Here is an 18,156-nt window from a genome sequence, read left to right as displayed (position 1 = left end):
AACGTAATAGTAATGTAAGTAGTTTTATGGTAAATAGTCGTGCGGTTTTAAAATGCGCCCCTGGCTCGGGAGATTAAGCAACTACTCCCAACGTTAACGACTTTAAATAAAATACTTTATACCTTTAAAGTTACACGCATTAATGAGGAACATACCTCCTTTCACCTTGACCCTCTTGATTTTACTTTCCTCTATTTTACTTTCACCATGCATGTTTGTTGCAGTAACCACAAACTCATATTCCTTGCCTTTCTCCAGCTCAACTTTCAATTCTCTAACTGAGGTATCTGTTATTGTCTTAAGCTTGAACCACGCTCCTGGTTTACCATCAGTCACTATTCTTCGGTACACGGTGTACTCTATAATTTCTCTTCCATAGCTTTGTGGTTCCTTCCATTTAAGTGTAATTATACTGTCGGTTACTTCACTAGGTATGTCATCCATTTCCACAGCTGCTGGGACCCCTGATGCCTTAACACTCTTGATTTTCCCATCTTCTTTCAAACTTTCACCAAGTTCGTTTGTCGCAGTAACCACAAATTCGTACACCTTGCCTTTGTCCAATTCAACTTTCAATTCTCTAACTGAGATATCTTTAATTGTCTTAAGCTTGGTCCATTCTCCTGGTTTTCCATCAGTCACTATTCTTTGGTACACAGTGTACTGGGTGATTTCTCTTCCATTATTTTGTGGCTCACTCCACTTCAGAGTAATCATATCGTCTGTTACTTCACTGGGCAGATCTTCAATTGCCGCTGCTGCTGGGACTCCTTGATTAACAAAAAATATCAAGACAAGGGATCTTTATTAAAGTTAGCAATAAAGAGTTATCTTTGAAAATCTTTCCATGTCATTAATTTAAACTTAGCGACCATTTGTTATTGCAATATTTGATGAAACTCATCATTTTGAGTAATCGCGTGTATCGTCATGTCACTAAACCCCAATGCTATGTAATTTTAATGGCCATGGAATAAATATTTTCTCAAAACAAGTTTACGACTGATTTCTCTGAGACTGAATGAAAGACGTTTCGCTTTGAATTTCTGGTAGCTAAACGAGGTTAGTCAATACATTACTGTTTTTATGTCCAGTTTCACACATGACATGCTGTGCAAAGCATTATTATGGGTCACTGTTTTCTAACATAAGATCTTATATATATTCCTATGGCTGGTTTAATTTTATTATTTTATTCTTCATTGTTTCTTTAATATAAAATGGTTATTGAGAAAGACGTCTGACGTTACATGGGTTCCTGCAAGATAATCCAACACCAAATATATGTGATATGCTAAAATCTTGAGAATAATACCTCGCATTTCCTTACCTTCATACTTGGTCTTCACGGCCTTTTCTCCAGCATGTCCCTCAAACACAGCATTCCGTGCAAACACCTTCACAGTGTAATTGGTATGTCTGTACAGACCTCCAACAGACAGACTTGTTGTACCAGGGTCAGTAACATTCTCATTCTTTATCTCAGTGCCACCCTTTAGTATGACCACTCGGTACGCTGTGATAGGACACCCTCCATCATCAGCTGGAGCAGTCCATTTTACTGTCAGTGAAGTGGCTTGAATGTCTGATTGTCCGATAACGACAGTCGGGGCGCCTGGTCTCTCTAGACAAAGTAAAATATAACGGCGTAAAACGATTGGAAATATGCATATCTTACGTTTTCTGTAATTATTATGACTGCGTGTTCTTAATGGTGTTCTTAATTAAAAAGTCATTTTACCACCTCTCTCTACTAGGAATGGTTTGAACGTAATAAAGGATAAAATAAATTAGAAAAGAGGAATTCCAATATCGAGGGCCGAGTTTGGCAAGGTTCGTGCAAAAATACAAACTTGTACATTTCCTCTAGGCCAATATGCAAAATTCAAGGGGATACCCAGACCACCTTTCGGTCTTCGGTCCACTGCACTTTTGTGTTTTTTTTTTCAACAACCGCTCGCGAATTAGCTGTATACAAATTATGTTCACGCATCCGCTGACTTATGCCTCGTTCTGTGCTTTTAAATTGGGAGATATTAACTTTCATTTCATGTAAGAGAACATATGGATAATTGCAAATAGTATGTTTGATTGGGAGGAGTCTATTGTCACCTTAAGGTCGCGCAGGACCCTTGCTCATTAATATATTTATTACCCAAATTTCTTGTTGGAGTGCTATCTTGTAAAGCTTTAATTCACTACATTTTGGATATCGATTCCTCTAAAATTAATAAGGATACTCAGAGATGATGGAATTACTTCATGATTGTCCTTTTACTGAGAGATGACCGTTGTCTGTGATGTTACAAGCCCTTAAAAGTGTAACTGAAGATAATGCGATTTTGTGTCCAAGTTTTTAGCTAGCACAGCGCACCAAATTAAATGATTATATAGCCTAGTGATAAATCGTAACTTCTTTTGTGCTCCCAATAGAGCGCAGGACCCTTGCAATCATTAGTAGGTATTTATTTAAAGAGTATGCACGAACTGCAGGACGACTGAAGCCGACAACAAACGAAATATTCATGAGAATGTTTGTTTTTAAACTCTTTTGTACAAGTAATTACTAGTAATTGTTCTCAGCTTTGTGCCACGTGCGCTGGAACATAGGGAATTATCATTATTAGATTCACAGCTTTGAATATATCACAAGTTGTTGTAAACATTGACTCGGAAGGTCTTCGAAAGCGGAAAATCCTGCAATTTTGTGTCCAAGTTTTCTCCGCCTATATAGAATTCCAAGAGTTGATTCGCTAAGAACATAAACTTGGTGTACTCTATTGTGCTCTGGCTCGAGCGTATTTTTAAATTTCCTTCTCAAAATGAAGATAGCATGTTTCAAAGTTTAAATTTCACATTTTTACTCTCTTAGAAGCCATTAACTTATAGCAGTTTTTGAAATCGAAAATTTCGTTCTAGTGGGAGCACAAAAGAAGTTACGATTTATCACTAGGCTATTTAATCATTTAATTTGGTGCGCTGTGCTAGCTGAAAACTTGGACACAAAATCGCATTATCTTCAGTTAAACTTTTAAGGGCTTGTAACATCACAGACAACGGTCATCTCTCAGTAAAAGGACAATCATGATGTAATTCCATCATCCCTGGGTATCCTTATTAAATTTTAGAGGAATCGATATCCAAAATGAAGTGAATTAAAGCTTTACAAGATAGCACTCCAACAAGAAATTTGGCTAATGAATATATTTATGAGCAAGGGTCCTGCGTGACCTTAACAGTCGGTTCTACCAAGGTTGTAACATCACAGACAACGGTCATCTCTCAGTAAAAGGACAATCATGATGTAATTCCATCATCCCTGGGTATCCTTATTAAATTTTAGAGGAATCGATATGCAAAATGCAGTGAATTAAAGCTTTACAAGATAGCACTCCAACAAAAAAATTTGGCTAATGAATATTTTTATGAGCAAGCTAAGGGTCCTGCGCGACCTTAACAGTCGGTTCTACCAACGTTGATAAGCAATGAAAATGATGTTGAGGTTTTGCCGTTCTAATTCATCCAGATACAGTGATACAAGTACTCAAAAATCTCGATGATTTGGTAAGTGCAGAATGCAATATGGAACAATTGAAAGTATGATGTTTTATATATGTTCGTGTTTATTTGCTTTATTTTACTTTCGGAAAAACTGTTCACAGGCTACTTGTATTCTTTCCCAGGTGTTCCTTACGCTAATCTTTGCAAACGTAACACGACACTTTTGTTCGTTTGTAACAAAATACTTTTGTCTTCCTTGAAAATGCGATAACATGAAACTTTTGTTTTTTGTTTGTTTTACGGCGGCATCGATGACATTTGTTTAATTTAATTAAGTTACGGTTTAGACTGCACGAAAGACGATTCTCAAAAACTAAAGAAACAAATCTAATCAAAAAACATATTTTTCGACAGGTTTTTTAAAACGCAGTACAGCTAGGATATTTGTTTCCTGGTTATCAGGTGTTCACGCCGAAAATCCCGGTGCAAGTTTTTGCATACCTAATTACGAAAGCGCTGTGAAAGTCTCAAAATCTAATTTAATTAATTTGCGGTTTTTACTTGGCGCCAAGAAGTCTGCAGGAAGCCTACCGCAAACACGCAATACAAGCGATGTTCATGATAGTTCCAGAAAACAACGTAGACTAATCTGCGCATGCGTTTGGTGTAAATTACGTTGAGTAGTACCACAAGGAGAGCAAAGGGTTTTCTGAAACAAATATATACGTTTGCGATCTTCATATGAAAGTAACGTAGATGTGCTCCAGGTTTTACCTAGGGGTACGGTCAGGTGCTCCCCACCCCCACCCCCTTCACAAGGAATAATTAATTACTTGATATTAATTAATTAATTGACTATTAAAGTTTACACCATAGCGCCTTAGGGGTTTAGGGGTTTAGGGGTTTAGCGGACGACAGCCCCAACAAACCATCACAATAGTGCATTCTGCACTAAAAAGTAATTTACCACGGAGTAAACTAATTAAAAACAAAAAGCCTATCTCTTCTTCCAACTACTAGCCAAACATTAGCTTAAGAGCGAAGGCACAGATTTTTGAAGCAAACCTTGTCCACGGTCAAAAATAAGACCCTCCTTTATTTTTAATTTTTAAACAGGTTTAATTGAGTTTTCAAAGCTTTCGGGGTTCATTTTTCAAAATACCGCCGACTTTCGGAAATATTTGAGAAAATCGATTTGGCACTATTGAAGGCTAAAAATAACCGAATTAAATAGCAAAATTAAGCATTCGCAAAAACGTTCTCGCGTTATTAATAGAAGTTATATCCTCGGAAATAAAAAACATATATTTAAAGTAGAAGTATTTAGCAATGTTTACATGCCTGTGTTTCGGTTCTAGATTATACTTTTCAAAGCGAAAGTAACGCTCTTTGATGACAATTTTATAACTGCTTTACTAAATACAGTTTCACTTCATAATAACAACATTACTTTTCGATATATGACCATTCTTTTATCGGCTTCATTTTATGGCTATAAAATGCCCAAAGACTCTTCTTTATCTACATATAAAAATTGGTTTGGGTTTTTAAGCGAGCGCGTTTTAAAACGCCATCGAAATCTGGGTAATTTAACTAAAATTTGAACTAATTTGCATATCACCGTTTTGATGACATGTAACGGCCGCATTCGCGTAAAAGCTGCAAACTCTGGTTTTCCTTAAATTTGTGCTTAACACTAAATTAAACTTGAAATCCTTTTCCATCGCTACTGAAAGGATCACTTACTTTTTATATTGCTGCCGTAGATACAGTAAAAGCGGTGAAAGGCCAGTGTTACGATTTGTTTGAGTATTACGTGACGATTCAGATAAAGTTGTAACGCATGACCGGTAAATGGAATTTCAATAATGTTTTGTTGTTGACGGGTAGTTTACTATTTTTATTTCTTTTTTTGGGAGTGAAAATATCTTTAAATAGTTAGAGCTATTTATATTTTTAAATTGCTATTATTTATATTTTTTATATGTTTTTATTTTATTTTAGAATTTTATTTTAATTAGATTTTAGGTTAACCAGGCAGGGCCCCTCTGGATACTACGCTAGCCGCTGAACGTGCCACCCTCGATCAAGCTACAAGCCGTATTCAGTGCAGACGCGTGTGCGGATAGCTCCCTATATTGATTATAAATAAGTAAAAGAAACTAAATCTCCCCGATAAACATTGAAAATTTCACATTTTAAAAAGCCAAAAAATCCGCTGCCCACGAACACTTCTGTCGCACAAAATTTGCGCACTACAACACCTGTGTAAACATCCAAATTAAATTATGAAATCTAATTATAAACTTACAGAAAATATCACGAAATTTTAATTTCGGAATTGAAGTATGTTTGGTTAAGTGTCAAATTTTAAGCATACAGAATTTACAGAAAACACCTTTGCATCCATACAACAAAAACCTTTTTAAGAAGATAAAAAGCGTTCTCTGGTAAAATATGTAAAAATTATAAGCTTTCGACAGCCAGACTGCTGTCTTCGACGGATAAAAATGAAGAAGACGAAGACAGCAGTCTGGCTGTCGAAAGCTTATAATTTTTAAATATTTTACCAGAGAACGCTTTTTATCTTCTTACAATGAATCCTGGTATCGGATCTTCAATATTTTTTATAAAAACCTTTTTGCTGGCATTTGAGAATTAATACAAAAAAAGTTTAAGAATGGGGTGGTTAGCGGTGGGTGGTGAGTGGATTATACTGGATCCATGCTCGGCCTTTAAGCAAACTCTGAAAGTAAACAATGTTTGAAAATACTTTTGAATCACTGTTTGAATTTTAAAAAATACCCTCCTTCTTTCTCATGGGCAGAGATTTTCCTTTTCAGTTCGTGCTACTGGTCAGTTGCAAGTAAGACACACGACATGTCAGTATAATGCGTGACGCTTATGCCAAGGTAAAAGGAATTGTGTGTGTGTGTGTGTGGGGGGGGGGGGGGGAGGAGGAGGAGGGCAGTACGAGTGAAATGAACATCAAGGTATTTTTATACGCATTTCACTTTTTTCAGTGGGAAACAATGGAGGGCAGCGCTTGTTCGTTTCTCGCCATTGTTGGCGGTCGCTGCGGTTATGATTCAAAAGATAGGACAAAGTCAGTAGAAATAGTTCCTTTGCTCACCTGTCATCGAGATATATCAGGACACAAGTCAGCCTTTTTTGTTATCGGAATTGAAGATGAAGTAGAATTATTGTTGGCGAGAGCAACAATTTTTGCGCCGCCTCGAAACGTAGAAAACTGGACTATATGTCCACAACATCATGCATGCCTTGGCGTCAGCTGGAAGCGCAGTTCTACTAAGTGTGCCATACCAGTGAGCTTGTCGAGGCACAACACCACTACCAGTAAAAAGCCAAAAGCAGAAAGAGGCTTAAGTAAGTTGGGCTCGCAGTTTGTAATGAAAGAGACAGGAATCTTTCTTCCAGTCGGCACGGGTGAGTCAGTTTGTTTTAATTTAAACCACAGTAAAGTTACTTAACAGGTATTTCTTAAAACCGTTTTTCATTTAAATTCTAAATTCCGATCTGATCTGAAGACAATGGATATGCCTCAGCATATCCATATCATCAGAAGCGCGCATGCTCCACTCAACCAGGCACAAGTCAATCTCGTACATCGCGATCTCGTTCCCAGAGCCTGCGTTCCCCTTGACCAGCGATTGGGAAACTCAACGGCTGTGCGCTGATCCAAAACCGGAACAAGAACCTGGTTCCTGTTTGATGTGCGCCGAAGACTGTGGTGAAACGGAAAAGTTTTCAACAGCCAATTCTATTCGGTCGACTGTTTGGCGGGTTAGCTTTCAGATTACCTCAAAGATCCCGATCCCTGGCGCAGACCAGATGAATCGCGGCCTCTGGGTACGAGACTGCGTACATCGAGTCTCAGTTCCTTGCTGTGCAATGGTTGTGAAAACAATAAAAACTGGCCGGAAGTAAAAAAAAAACAGAAGTTCGTCGAACGTTGCTTTCAAAAGCTAGGCATGCTCAGTGCAAGCAGAAGTCCGATATTTGCGGACTTCGTTTCACAACTTTCCATGGTCGCTCGTTTCCCGACCGCTTCTCAAGAGAAACGGATCCTTTGCGCACCCTCGGTTTACATCACCCCTTTAGACAAATTTGTGGCCATAGTTTAAGTGTCTTGGTATTGCAGGAGAAAAAAAAGTATTCTCTATGCGGAATTTGTTCTTGCTGCCGCATTTGTTACCTCTTACCAATCGTTTGCGCAAATAGCACTTCAATACTTATTTGTTATGTCAATACCGTTACTAGAAATCGGTTGAACGGCACATGTTTAAACAGATTTGACTGTTATGTTCTAAGACCTTCTAAGTCAAAAAAAAAAAAAAAAAAATTCCGCAACTTCGCGTAGGTAAAAGCGTGAAACCAACAGTTGAAATCAATTGCATTTAATTTTCACAGGCGTTTGTTCTAATTGTCGTAAGCTTCTTGTGGATGCTGAAAACTGGTTGAAAACAAGGCGGCAGTAGAAGACGAAGTCATTCTGCAAATGGAAAACATGTCGTTGGTAAGTGTAAACCATCTCTTGTAATGTACCACTTCAATAGCCGGGTTATAAAAAAATTGCTTCTACTTATTGCTTGAGTACAGTCACTAAAAGCTATCAAGATTAGCCTCAGGCGTTGGATATGAGATGGTGGATAGCCAACGAGGCGCGTAGCGCTGAGTTGGCTATAACGATCTCATATCCAACAAGCGCGAGTGGAATAATTGTTTTTTTAAAATTGCCCAAAGAATTGCAATATTTGAGCTCTCCAGCTGTTTCCGTTGACGCGTATCGGCTACCATATTTTGTGGTCCATGGTATTTGAGCTCATATACCATTGCCTGTTAACTAATCAAAACTTAGGAGCTGCAATATACCATTGCTAGTTTTTAATAATAGGTGGTATTGAGTAGGTTTGAATTTTATTATTCGTTACAGAACACCTCTAATGGCGCTGCACCAGTGGCTCAAAGTACGCCAGCGTCTCTGTGTTATCCTCCCAACGTCCAGACGCCAGGGGGGAGCTTGTATTGCCCTTCAGACACTAGCGTTGACGTCACACCTGATTCCCACAGCAGGGGGCCTACGCGCGAAGAGTCTACACCGCTGACCAAACTGAACGAATTCTTAGAAAGCAGGGATGTCAGTCCAGTCAGGCATACTGTTACTATTCCATGGAATAAAGCTGGTGAAAGAACGCGTCGTCGCCATCTTCGAAAGGCACAACAGGCAGTTGGTGCTGTTTTAGATGAGGTAGCACCAAATCAACCAGGCGAGTTGTGGCACTCGCTTGTTCCATCGTTGAACAAGCAATTCTCAAGTGACAGCGAAAGCGAGGATAAAGATGTGGATAACGTACTCATGAATGCTCTAACAGAGTGCTACAGTAATGCAAGCACCTGGGATACCCGACGACAAATACTATCGATAATGGCAGACAAGGTCACTTTCCGAACTCTGAAAAAGTGGATCCCTGGTTTTACTCGTGTCACAACACCAGGCGTGATCTTGGATTTGAGAAAAAAAATGTACCAAGATTTGGACCACTGTCCTGTGCAGGAATTTTTTTTGTTGCACGCATGCGCTTGCAGAATATATATATTTTTCAATATCACCCATTCCCCCCCCCCCCCCTCAAAAGTAAAACGGTTGGCCCCTAATGTCCTCACACGAGCAGTGAATAATGAGGCCAATTTGCCTCCCTCCCTCCCGATCCCACCCCAACCCCACCCCCCCCCCCCTCCCTCAAAAAAGAGATATAGGCTGCTCACGTCTCACGTTATTCCCTTTTCCGGCTGCCTAGCAGAAATTCTAAAAAGGACGAACGTAATTCCCTGAAGTATTTTTTGCTTTTGAAGATATAACTCCATCGGTATGCGTTACAATCTTCCATAACATAAAAAGCATCACGCATAACGCAAACTGTCGTGACCTTTGACCGTATGTTTTTTTTAACTAATTCAGTGTAACTGCTACGTTACGCTCTGCTAACAAATTCATCAGATGGACAAGAACTGGACTCTATGCTTACAGGTATGTCATCGTTTTCAAGTGTAAAGACATGTTTAACGCAAAAATTTTAACCAAAACCAGAGTTTTCGGTTTTTGCGTGAATGCGGTTAACATGGATCAAAACGGTAATATGCAAATTAGTTCAAATTTTAGTTAAATTACCCAGATTTCGCTGGCGTTTTGAAATGCGCTTGCTGCAAAACCCAAACTAATTTTTGAGTCTAATGCTTGCGTGCGCTTTGCGCATGCGCATTAGACTCTTTGTTATATGAAAAGAAGCTGTTAGCAATCCCAAGGGAATGGTTCGGGATCGATAATCGTTCGCTGTAATGTAGAAAACAATGATCAGCTGCAAGAACGGACTCCGTACGGACACGCACGATTAGTTTCAATTAAAAACAGCCAATCAGCGACACGTGTTCCCACGCATAATTAAAAGTTCTTTCTCAAGTCACGATTATTCAACACTTGAACAGGACGTAATAATTTTCCAGTTAAGACATTTGTAAGCTTTTTGTGAAAATAAATCTTCGTTTTCAGTTCAGTTAAGCACTTGTGTTTTCGTCTTGCTTAAAAAGCAAGACGTCTTTGAGAAAAAATATTTCGACGGCGACTCGCGTTTATTTACACAATGCGACCAAATATTTATTTTGTTTTAAAAAATAGAAAACTTTACCTCGTATTTTGTATTTAAGTCATTCGAATTTTGACCAATTTTTTCTTTACAGTGCAAACAAAAACCTTCAAAAATAAAAGATGTACATGGATAAATGTAAATCAAGTTACGCGACTAAATCAAAATGCGTTTGTTTGGCCGCTTTGCAGTATTACACTGTCCCGGCCTTTGCCATACACTGAAATCGAATTTCATGCTTTTACGACTCTCAGAGATCTTAAGTTCTTCTTACAGCTAGAAAAATCATAAAATGGTTACATTGATATGGAAGTGATGATTCGCGAAATTTGTACATCATGATAAACAGTCTTCGCTCCTGTGTATGGTAGCTCGATAATAATTGCCTAGTTTCCAGCGTTCAAAAGGTCATCATTATATTGACGTGAGCATTTACACCCGTTTTTAGGAAAATCTGTCACTAAGTGCTTACAGTACAATGGAGTAACAGTCACTATTTCAAGTGCTTTTATTGCAAAATCTGTTTCAAGAGTCATCATCAAAATGGTGAAAAATCTGAAAGAAAACGATGTGAAGTTCTTCAACCCTTGTTGTAATGAACATGCTTTTTGTAAATCGTCACGCAATCTTGTCCAAATGTTTAATCGTTTCTGCTTTTACGGACAATACGGAAGAAGTAACATCAACTCCTGTTCATACTTTAAATTTTGTGAAGCATATAACATTTATGACTGTTTCGTTTTCATCCATAATCATCCACGATGCCCCTAGCTTGCTATAAGCATTTTAAATTAAACTCCCGAACACAAACCTCTAACCAATTTTAACCGGCTTACGAAAACCGCGCAATCTGTATCACTATGCCATACGGCATTAGACTCATGTCACCCTTGGTGACCTATTTTTATATGTAGTTAAAGAAGAGTGTTTGGGCTTTTTATAGCCATAAAATGAAGCCGATTGGAGAGTGGCCACATATCAAAAACTCAGGTTGTTATTATGAAGTGAAACTGTATTTACTAAAGCAGTTATAAAATTGTCATCAAAGAGCGTTACTTTCGCTGTGAAAAGTATAATCTAGAACCGAAACACAGGCATGTAAACATTGCTAAATACTTCTACTTTAAATATATGTTTTTTATTTTCGAGGATATAACTTCTATTAATAACGCGAGAACGCTTTTGCGAATGCTAAGTTTTGCTAATTTATTCGGCTATTTTTAGCCCTCGATAGTGCGAAATCAATTTTCTCAAATATTTCCTAAAGTTGGCCGTACTTTGAAAATTAAACCCCAAAACCTTTGAAAACTCGTTAAAAACTTTCTAGAAATTGAAAATAAAGGCAAGATTTCCTTTTGGCCGTGACCGCAATTTTGACATTTTGTGCCAAAAATCTGTGCCTTCGCTCTTAAAAAGCCAGACCATTGCAACCAAATCCCCACTAAAACAGAATTCTAACCAATAATGGTTTCTCGCAACCCCAGGTAGAAACAGAAAAAAGACAAAGACCACTTACTTATCTGTTCTATTTTCACTATCTTTAAATCAGCAGGAGTGAGTCCATTGTCAGCATCACACTTGTAACCACCAAAATCTTGGTCCGCATTCATCTTCACATTCACTGAGTTCTGTGTAGCAGTGACTTTCTTGATTTGATTTCCATCAGGTTTGTACCAGGTGAGTGTTGGTGTAGGAACACCATCCGACACACACTTCAACGTCACTCTCCGACCAATCCATGACTTGACAGCCGATGTTGTGGCTTCCTTTATTGTAGGCGGGTCTAAAAAGTGATTACAGTTGAACATCTTGAGCTGTAGTATGAACACTTCCCTATCCTATTATGAACACTTCAGCTAGTCTAAAAGAGACTAAAATCCATAAATAACTGAAACCGCTTCAATAGTACTGATGCGTCTATTACACCCCGATGCCTCTTTTTTGTCATACACTTTCAATGTAGTTTTTTTGTAAACCATAACGAAATAGCAAATGCATAACAAACATTTAATGAGCTATTTAAAATAAAAGCTCGGTTTTTGGTTTTATCAAATTTAACAGAGAAAAAAAAAGAATGACGTTTCAATTATTGATAACGATACTTTTTTAAGAGTGTTCTACTATTAATCAGTTGTCCCGAAATGGTCATGAATTATAGTAACCACGCTTTTTGTTATGCTATTACGCTTTTTGTGCGTTAAAGAAGACAAGAATGGGTTGTTTTTAGACACCTCGTGTACGCGAGGTTGCGAGGTTAGTGCGGAAAGATTCATTAAAAAAAGAAACTTCACTTACAATGAATTACAAGTGTCACGTGATTTTCATCTCGACCTGCTGAGTTGTTGGCTTTACAAGTATACTGTCCATCATCTGCTCTGCTTATACCACTGAACGTCAAAAACGCTTTTTTCTTCCCTGAACTTTTTACCACTCCATTTCTGATCCATTTTACATCTGGTTCTGGTGTCCCGGATGCTATGCAGCTGAAATTGACTGAGGATCCCTCATTGTAACTTGCTTGTGCTGATGATCTGCTTATCTGTGGTGCCTCTAAAAAAGAATGCTGATGAAGTCAAAGCTATTAGATCACTGCTATACAAACCACATTATGTGGATGAGCTTGCATAAAGGCTCGAGTTTGTTCTGCATTAGAGTCAATTAGAGGTTGACGTCATCCTAGTTAAAATATGGTGTTGTTATTCACTCGGACGTACGGGGGGGGGGGGGGGGGGGCGTAGATGCCACCCCAACTGTAAGGTTTTTCCGAAATTTAAAAAAAAGGAATTACTCTACAATGCTAAAACCTTTTTCAGTAGCTGTTCGTTCATCCCTTGCGGAAATTTCGATATGATAACCATGTGCCCATGATATTTGACGTTGCCATAGGAACGTCATAATTACAAGTAGAACTGGCAAAAATCCTCATTTTTAACCTTTTTCTTTATTTTTTCCTTTTTTTGAAATAAAATTGAACAATTTGTTTATTTTTACATTCCATAAGAATTCTGGCTTGATTTTGCATCAATTTCCGTTATTTTCCATTATTATCCAAGATGACGGATCCAAGATTGCGACTCTAATGACGTCAAGTGACGTCATAGCCAACCAGAGTTACGTCATATTGTAGAGTAAGCGACAGGCTTTCTATACAACGCAAAATAAATTCGTAACGCAAACTCCGGGGAGGGGTTTCATCCACCCCCCCCCCCCTCCCTTGTCCCATGGTGGGGATATTAATTCGCTTGTACGTTCGAGCGAGGATTAAGTCAAAGCTGAAGCTGTGCCAAGCTAAGTTTGCTGTTCAATCAAAGTGATTTATTTTGAAACATTTCCGTCTATGACCGAGTCAGTTTAGCCCACTACGCAGGTATCATTGTGTCTTGTTACGTGATATATAGAACATACATTTGACTTCATTTGAAAGAGACCGACAAATGGAAAAAAGCTTTCATTTTAGCCAGCGCGGAAGGCGCAAATTGTGGACGGAATACGACTTTTGCTAAGAACAAGGAAAACGCAAACCGGCAGCTATCCGTCGAGGACAGGACGGATCGAGGAACGAGGAGGACCTCTTCGTCTGAGCCAGAAAGTGGGTGGGTCACTAGTTTTCAACATGTCAAAAAGGCTAAGTAAGGGAAACCAATGTACTACATTAGGGGTGGGTCATGGTTAAATTATTCATTTAACTATTGACTGTTGTAATGACGGCATCTACAACACTGCAAGTCGATGATAATGATCGCTCTTTTGTCCTTAGCGTGCCTTGTTTTAAGGTGTCTACCAGTTTGTTTTTTAAATGTAAAAGGCCTGGCAGTAGGAGTATTTGATCTTGTAAACCGTGTCCTGTTTGTCCACAGTAGGTAGCTTCCTGTCAATGTAGTATCGTAGTTGTACATTTGTGAGCTATGCGGATAGGGCGGTAGGACCCGCGTTATGTTCTTACTGCCTTTGATGTAGGGTAAGGTTGCTGCAGGTTTCGGGTTTTAAAAAAATCAATTTATTTAAGTTTTGCTGTGGTAGTTTCAGGAGTTCAGTGAGTATTTTGTCTGATAACTATTTTCATCTAGCGTTTTGGTGAGTTACAAGGTAGTCGCGCTCGCCTTGTCAAAACTACGAATTGATGGTCGCATACAACTTTGTTAGACGTCGGGATTTAGGAAGATTCATCCGGTAATTTGTCAGTATGCATCGGTTTTCTGTACACTGAAGTCCACTTTGAAGTGAGTTGTTTAGTGTTGTTGTAGTTTACCAACAAATCTAGAAACGGAAGTTTTTTTTTCCATTTAAATACTCCAATCTTTTTGGTAAACTGGAGGACAACGTTCTGTCGTTAATGTGCTTGTGGAAAGCTAGCGGTCTGTTTTGTCTTTGTGTATGGTAAATGTGTCGTTAACGTTGCGTAATCAAAGCGACATATTAAGCATAACTCACCCTCAACTGTCAAGTACACCGAGTCAAATTTTGGCGGATCAAAATCAGTAGTCTTGTCTATACTACAGCCATAATATCTTTCATCACTCTTTCTGATTGGGCTAAGAGTGAATATGACCTGACCAGAGGATACGTCACCAATTCCACTGACACGTCTATTGTAAATTGAAGGGCCTGATACTGACACCAGGCCATTCTTTATAGTTACCAGAATTCCACCATTATCAAAATCATTCACTCTATCTTTCTTCAGTCCCCAGTCAACCCTTTCAACATCACCAGTAAAGCTCCAGGTGAAGTTAACAGACGAGCCAACCAATCCTGTCACAGTCTTTCCGGCATACTTTGAAGTGAAACTAATCTGACATGCTGAAAAACATAAGCCGGAACCAAAGTCAATTTTAAGACCTCAAAGCAACTGACGAAGAAAAGTACCAAAACATTGTTTTTCTTTCATACTTTTGTCCAGCACAATTACTTTTAAGTTTAGAAATGAATGCATATTAGTGGGGCTCCCAGCGCGCACCGAAGGCACGAGTGAGCAGAGCCCCATACCTATAAAAGTTTGGTAAGCCCATCCATATGTACTAACGTTCGTCCAACCGTCCACCGCTTGCACTGTGCGTGCGGAAGCTGAGCCCGTAGTTTGGAGTCACGCACGAATATTTACGCAGGAATATTTTGAACAGTTTAATTTGACCTAAGCGAAGCGATTGCATGAAAATTAAAAGCGGCAAAATTGTTGGCGCTTTGTTCCCTTTGTTAGCTGAATGAAAGACGAGAAGAAGACGAGCAGGAGAAATCTTCGTAAGTATTTCTTGCTCTATCTCCTATAATATAAAGTTTTACTTTTTCATGAGAAGTTGTGACACAGGTTTCAGGTTAACGGAAAGAACCAAAATAATTGTGGGGCTGGATCATGAACGTTGTTATAACAATCTCGACATGAAGGTTGCTCGTAATGGCCGTTTAGACATGTCCGTCTTCAGTGTGCTATCGCAACTATACCAATAATGCGGAGGCAGAAATTTTAGAACAAATTTGTTTACGTTTTACCAATGAAAAAATTGAGCTCGCTATGACGTCAAAACTCGTTACCATGCCAACGTTAAAAGAGGTCAAAACTGACTATTTTGACCTTTTGAGGCTAATAACTTAAAAACTACACGGTGAACGTTCTTTTTTAATAGTTTTGTCTTACCGAAAAAATAACATTTTTGCAATCAGGATTCCGAGCTACGTCATTTTTTCATAAATTTAAAGTGGTTTTGAACCCTATCTATAGACTTTTTCAAAAAATAATTGTAATAACGGTTTGTTTGTCGGTTAGGTTTTATTTGTTTTGTTGAATTCGCGAGCATTCAAAAGGGACAACTATATCAAGCAGTTTGTTACCTGTCCGGCTGCAACGAAGGCTACGCATAAAAACTGACTAGTACCAGTTTTCCGGGAAGGGGGCTTTACATCACCTGCGCAATACAAAATTTACTTACACAATTTTATATAAAATCATCTGGATAGAAGCAGACGGACTATAAAATTCAGGGTTTCAAAATAAGATGTATTGTTCTCTTTCTTAGAAATGTCTAAACTGGCGGTTTAGATTGCCTGCGACGCAGGATATTGACTGCGGTGAGATATATGAATATGTACAACTGGAAAAACGTCACGCTAGAATCATACTGCCTCTTAGAACCGAAGAGGAACCTTCAAACACTGACAAGACTCCGGTAGCTAATAATATCCGGAATAGATTGAAACTGCCAAGCCTTGCTCGTTGAAACTTCATTTACTCTTATTACTGATTTCTGCAGAAACATGTCTTAGTGTTTTGTTAAAACAAAAATTTATTAATAAAATTAATGCTACTCAAGTGTTTACTGATACGATTGGGATACTTTCGGATTGTTCCCGAAGATTGTTTAATTAACGGTGCTTCATTGTTCAGTAAAAGTAATGTATATTAAGTCAATTCGGCCCGTGGCAGTGAAAAGAGTAATAATGTTTCTTTCCATTTCATTTCTTGCTAAAGTTTGCTCGGTAGTTAAAAAAATCTCCTAAAAACGCGTCAGACGCGGATCAGATGTATTTTGTCAAAATGTAAATTAATGGGAAATGTCGTTCACTGACGCGCCACAATTTACTTGTCGACCTTTCATAAAACAGTAATCTAAGGAAGATTTTGCCGATAAAAGCACTAGAAAGGTTGCCTTGAAAAGTATTTGACGTAAATATAAGGCTGGTATAACCTCAAAGCAGTCGCTTTAAAAATGAAACTGCATAACAGTCATTGGCATGAAGCCCTATATCGTCCAAAATTGGACACGAATCGATACTAATCAAACGCAAGACACAATTGAGAACTTAGGACATATCATGATTTGAGCTCTCTAAACACCCAGTATTCTAGACGTCACATACTCAAGTCTTTACAAGAAATCTACAAGGTACATTACATCGATTCAGATATTCCTGCAGTTAATGGACGTCATGATACGACGCTAGGTGAATCATTTCACGGCGGTATCGCATCGAGAGCGCAAGTCGAACACCCGAGCTCAAGGACGCAGGTTTGCTTGGACAATAAACCGCTTTGTTGAAGTATACAAGACAGCGCAATGATACTGAAATGTTTTTCTCTGATCACAAGTAATGCAACCAGGAAGGCATCAATACACGTTTGAATTGAGGCCGAATACAGCCTCAAAGATTGGATTTATAGAATGATTCATACCTGCGTGCGGAAGGAACAGCAGTGCCAGGAGAACACAGCAGTATAAACAATTGCATAGTGAGTTTATAAAACTCATCTTATTGTAATCGATGTTTTTGGAGACAAAGTTGCAAGGTCTTTGTAAGATGCCAGATCAAGCTTGAGTTATTAAACATGATGTTATAATTAAGAAATGTTTCACTTTGTGAAGGTTTGTCATAAATCCTTCGTACGCTCAGCCCCGGGGGGAGTGGGTGGGGATACCAAAAAATATTTCATATTGGGAGCCTTTGCCCCAACCCCTTCCCTTTCATATACAATATTGTGAAAGAAAGGTAACCCTTTTATTTTCCTCCGATAGAAAATGATACGCATTTGGCATACGTACCTACAGAAGGGATACAGCATCTTACCTTTTTTTAATTTTTCCCTTAAAAAAAACCCTTAAACTGAAATAATTAAATGAATTGACTGTTCGTTGGGTCTGTTCGAGAAATTTTGTCTCATATCTAGTAAATGGCCCATCTCACCACGAGTCTCTCGTAGCTCAGTTGGTAAGAGCGCTCAACCGGTACCTGGGAGGCCATGGCTTCGATTCCCGTCGGGGACATTGTTGAAAAGTTCATCTTTATTAACACAGCTGGAAATCTGAAATAGCAATGATGCTCAGGGAAATAATAAAAGTCTTTCCAACTGACGCTTGTAAATTCCAATTCGATCAGGAACAGTGGATGAAGAGCCACTCTGTGGATTGCCACTGCAAATTCCCATTTATTTATTTTATTTTTATTCATTTTACAAGTCGACCTCACGAGTTAAGCGACGAAGACGAAGTCGCGAAAGGTCTAC

The 18,156-nt window shown here is 38.6% G+C and overlaps 2 protein-coding genes across 2 annotated transcripts in view; one reads left to right on the top strand and one right to left on the bottom strand.

The window, feature by feature from the left end:
* The window catches only part of LOC144664148 (neural cell adhesion molecule 1-like), a 19,226-nt gene extending 1,070 nt beyond the window's left edge, over positions 1 to 18,156 (bottom strand). The window contains exons 1-6 of the mRNA XM_078525267.1: positions 17,329 to 18,156; positions 14,595 to 14,963; positions 12,459 to 12,713; positions 11,680 to 11,946; positions 1,331 to 1,624; positions 123 to 770 (exon numbers count right to left, since the gene is read on the bottom strand). Coding sequence (XP_078381393.1) covers positions 123 to 770; positions 1,331 to 1,624; positions 11,680 to 11,946; positions 12,459 to 12,713; positions 14,595 to 14,963; positions 17,329 to 17,404 — 1,909 coding nt within the window. The 5' untranslated portion in view covers positions 17,405 to 18,156. The remainder of the gene's footprint in view (positions 1 to 122; positions 771 to 1,330; positions 1,625 to 11,679; positions 11,947 to 12,458; positions 12,714 to 14,594; positions 14,964 to 17,328) is intronic.
* Positions 7,987 to 9,412, top strand: LOC144663109 (uncharacterized). The gene is made up of 3 exons (XM_078524049.1): positions 7,987 to 8,038; positions 8,456 to 9,045; positions 9,376 to 9,412. The coding sequence occupies exons 1-3, from the start codon at positions 8,021 to 8,023 to the stop codon at positions 9,410 to 9,412; spliced, it is 645 nt and encodes a 214-aa protein (XP_078380175.1). The 5' UTR covers positions 7,987 to 8,020.

This window comes from Oculina patagonica, chromosome 8 (assembly GCF_052425735.1).
Source record: "Oculina patagonica isolate OP01 chromosome 8, crgOcupat, whole genome shotgun sequence".
NCBI classification, from domain to species: Eukaryota; Metazoa; Cnidaria; class Anthozoa; order Scleractinia; family Oculinidae; genus Oculina; species Oculina patagonica.
The sequence above is the reverse complement of the archived record's forward strand: the minus strand, read 5'-3'. Positions and strand labels throughout refer to the sequence as shown.

What these genes read in the sequence shown, in the direction of transcription:
- LOC144663109 (XM_078524049.1), top strand. An exon ending in TTGGATTTGAGAAAAAAAAT is followed by an intron (nt 9,046 to 9,375) that starts GTACCAAGATTT and finishes TTGCTTTTGAAG; the next exon opens with ATATAACTCCATCGGTATGC.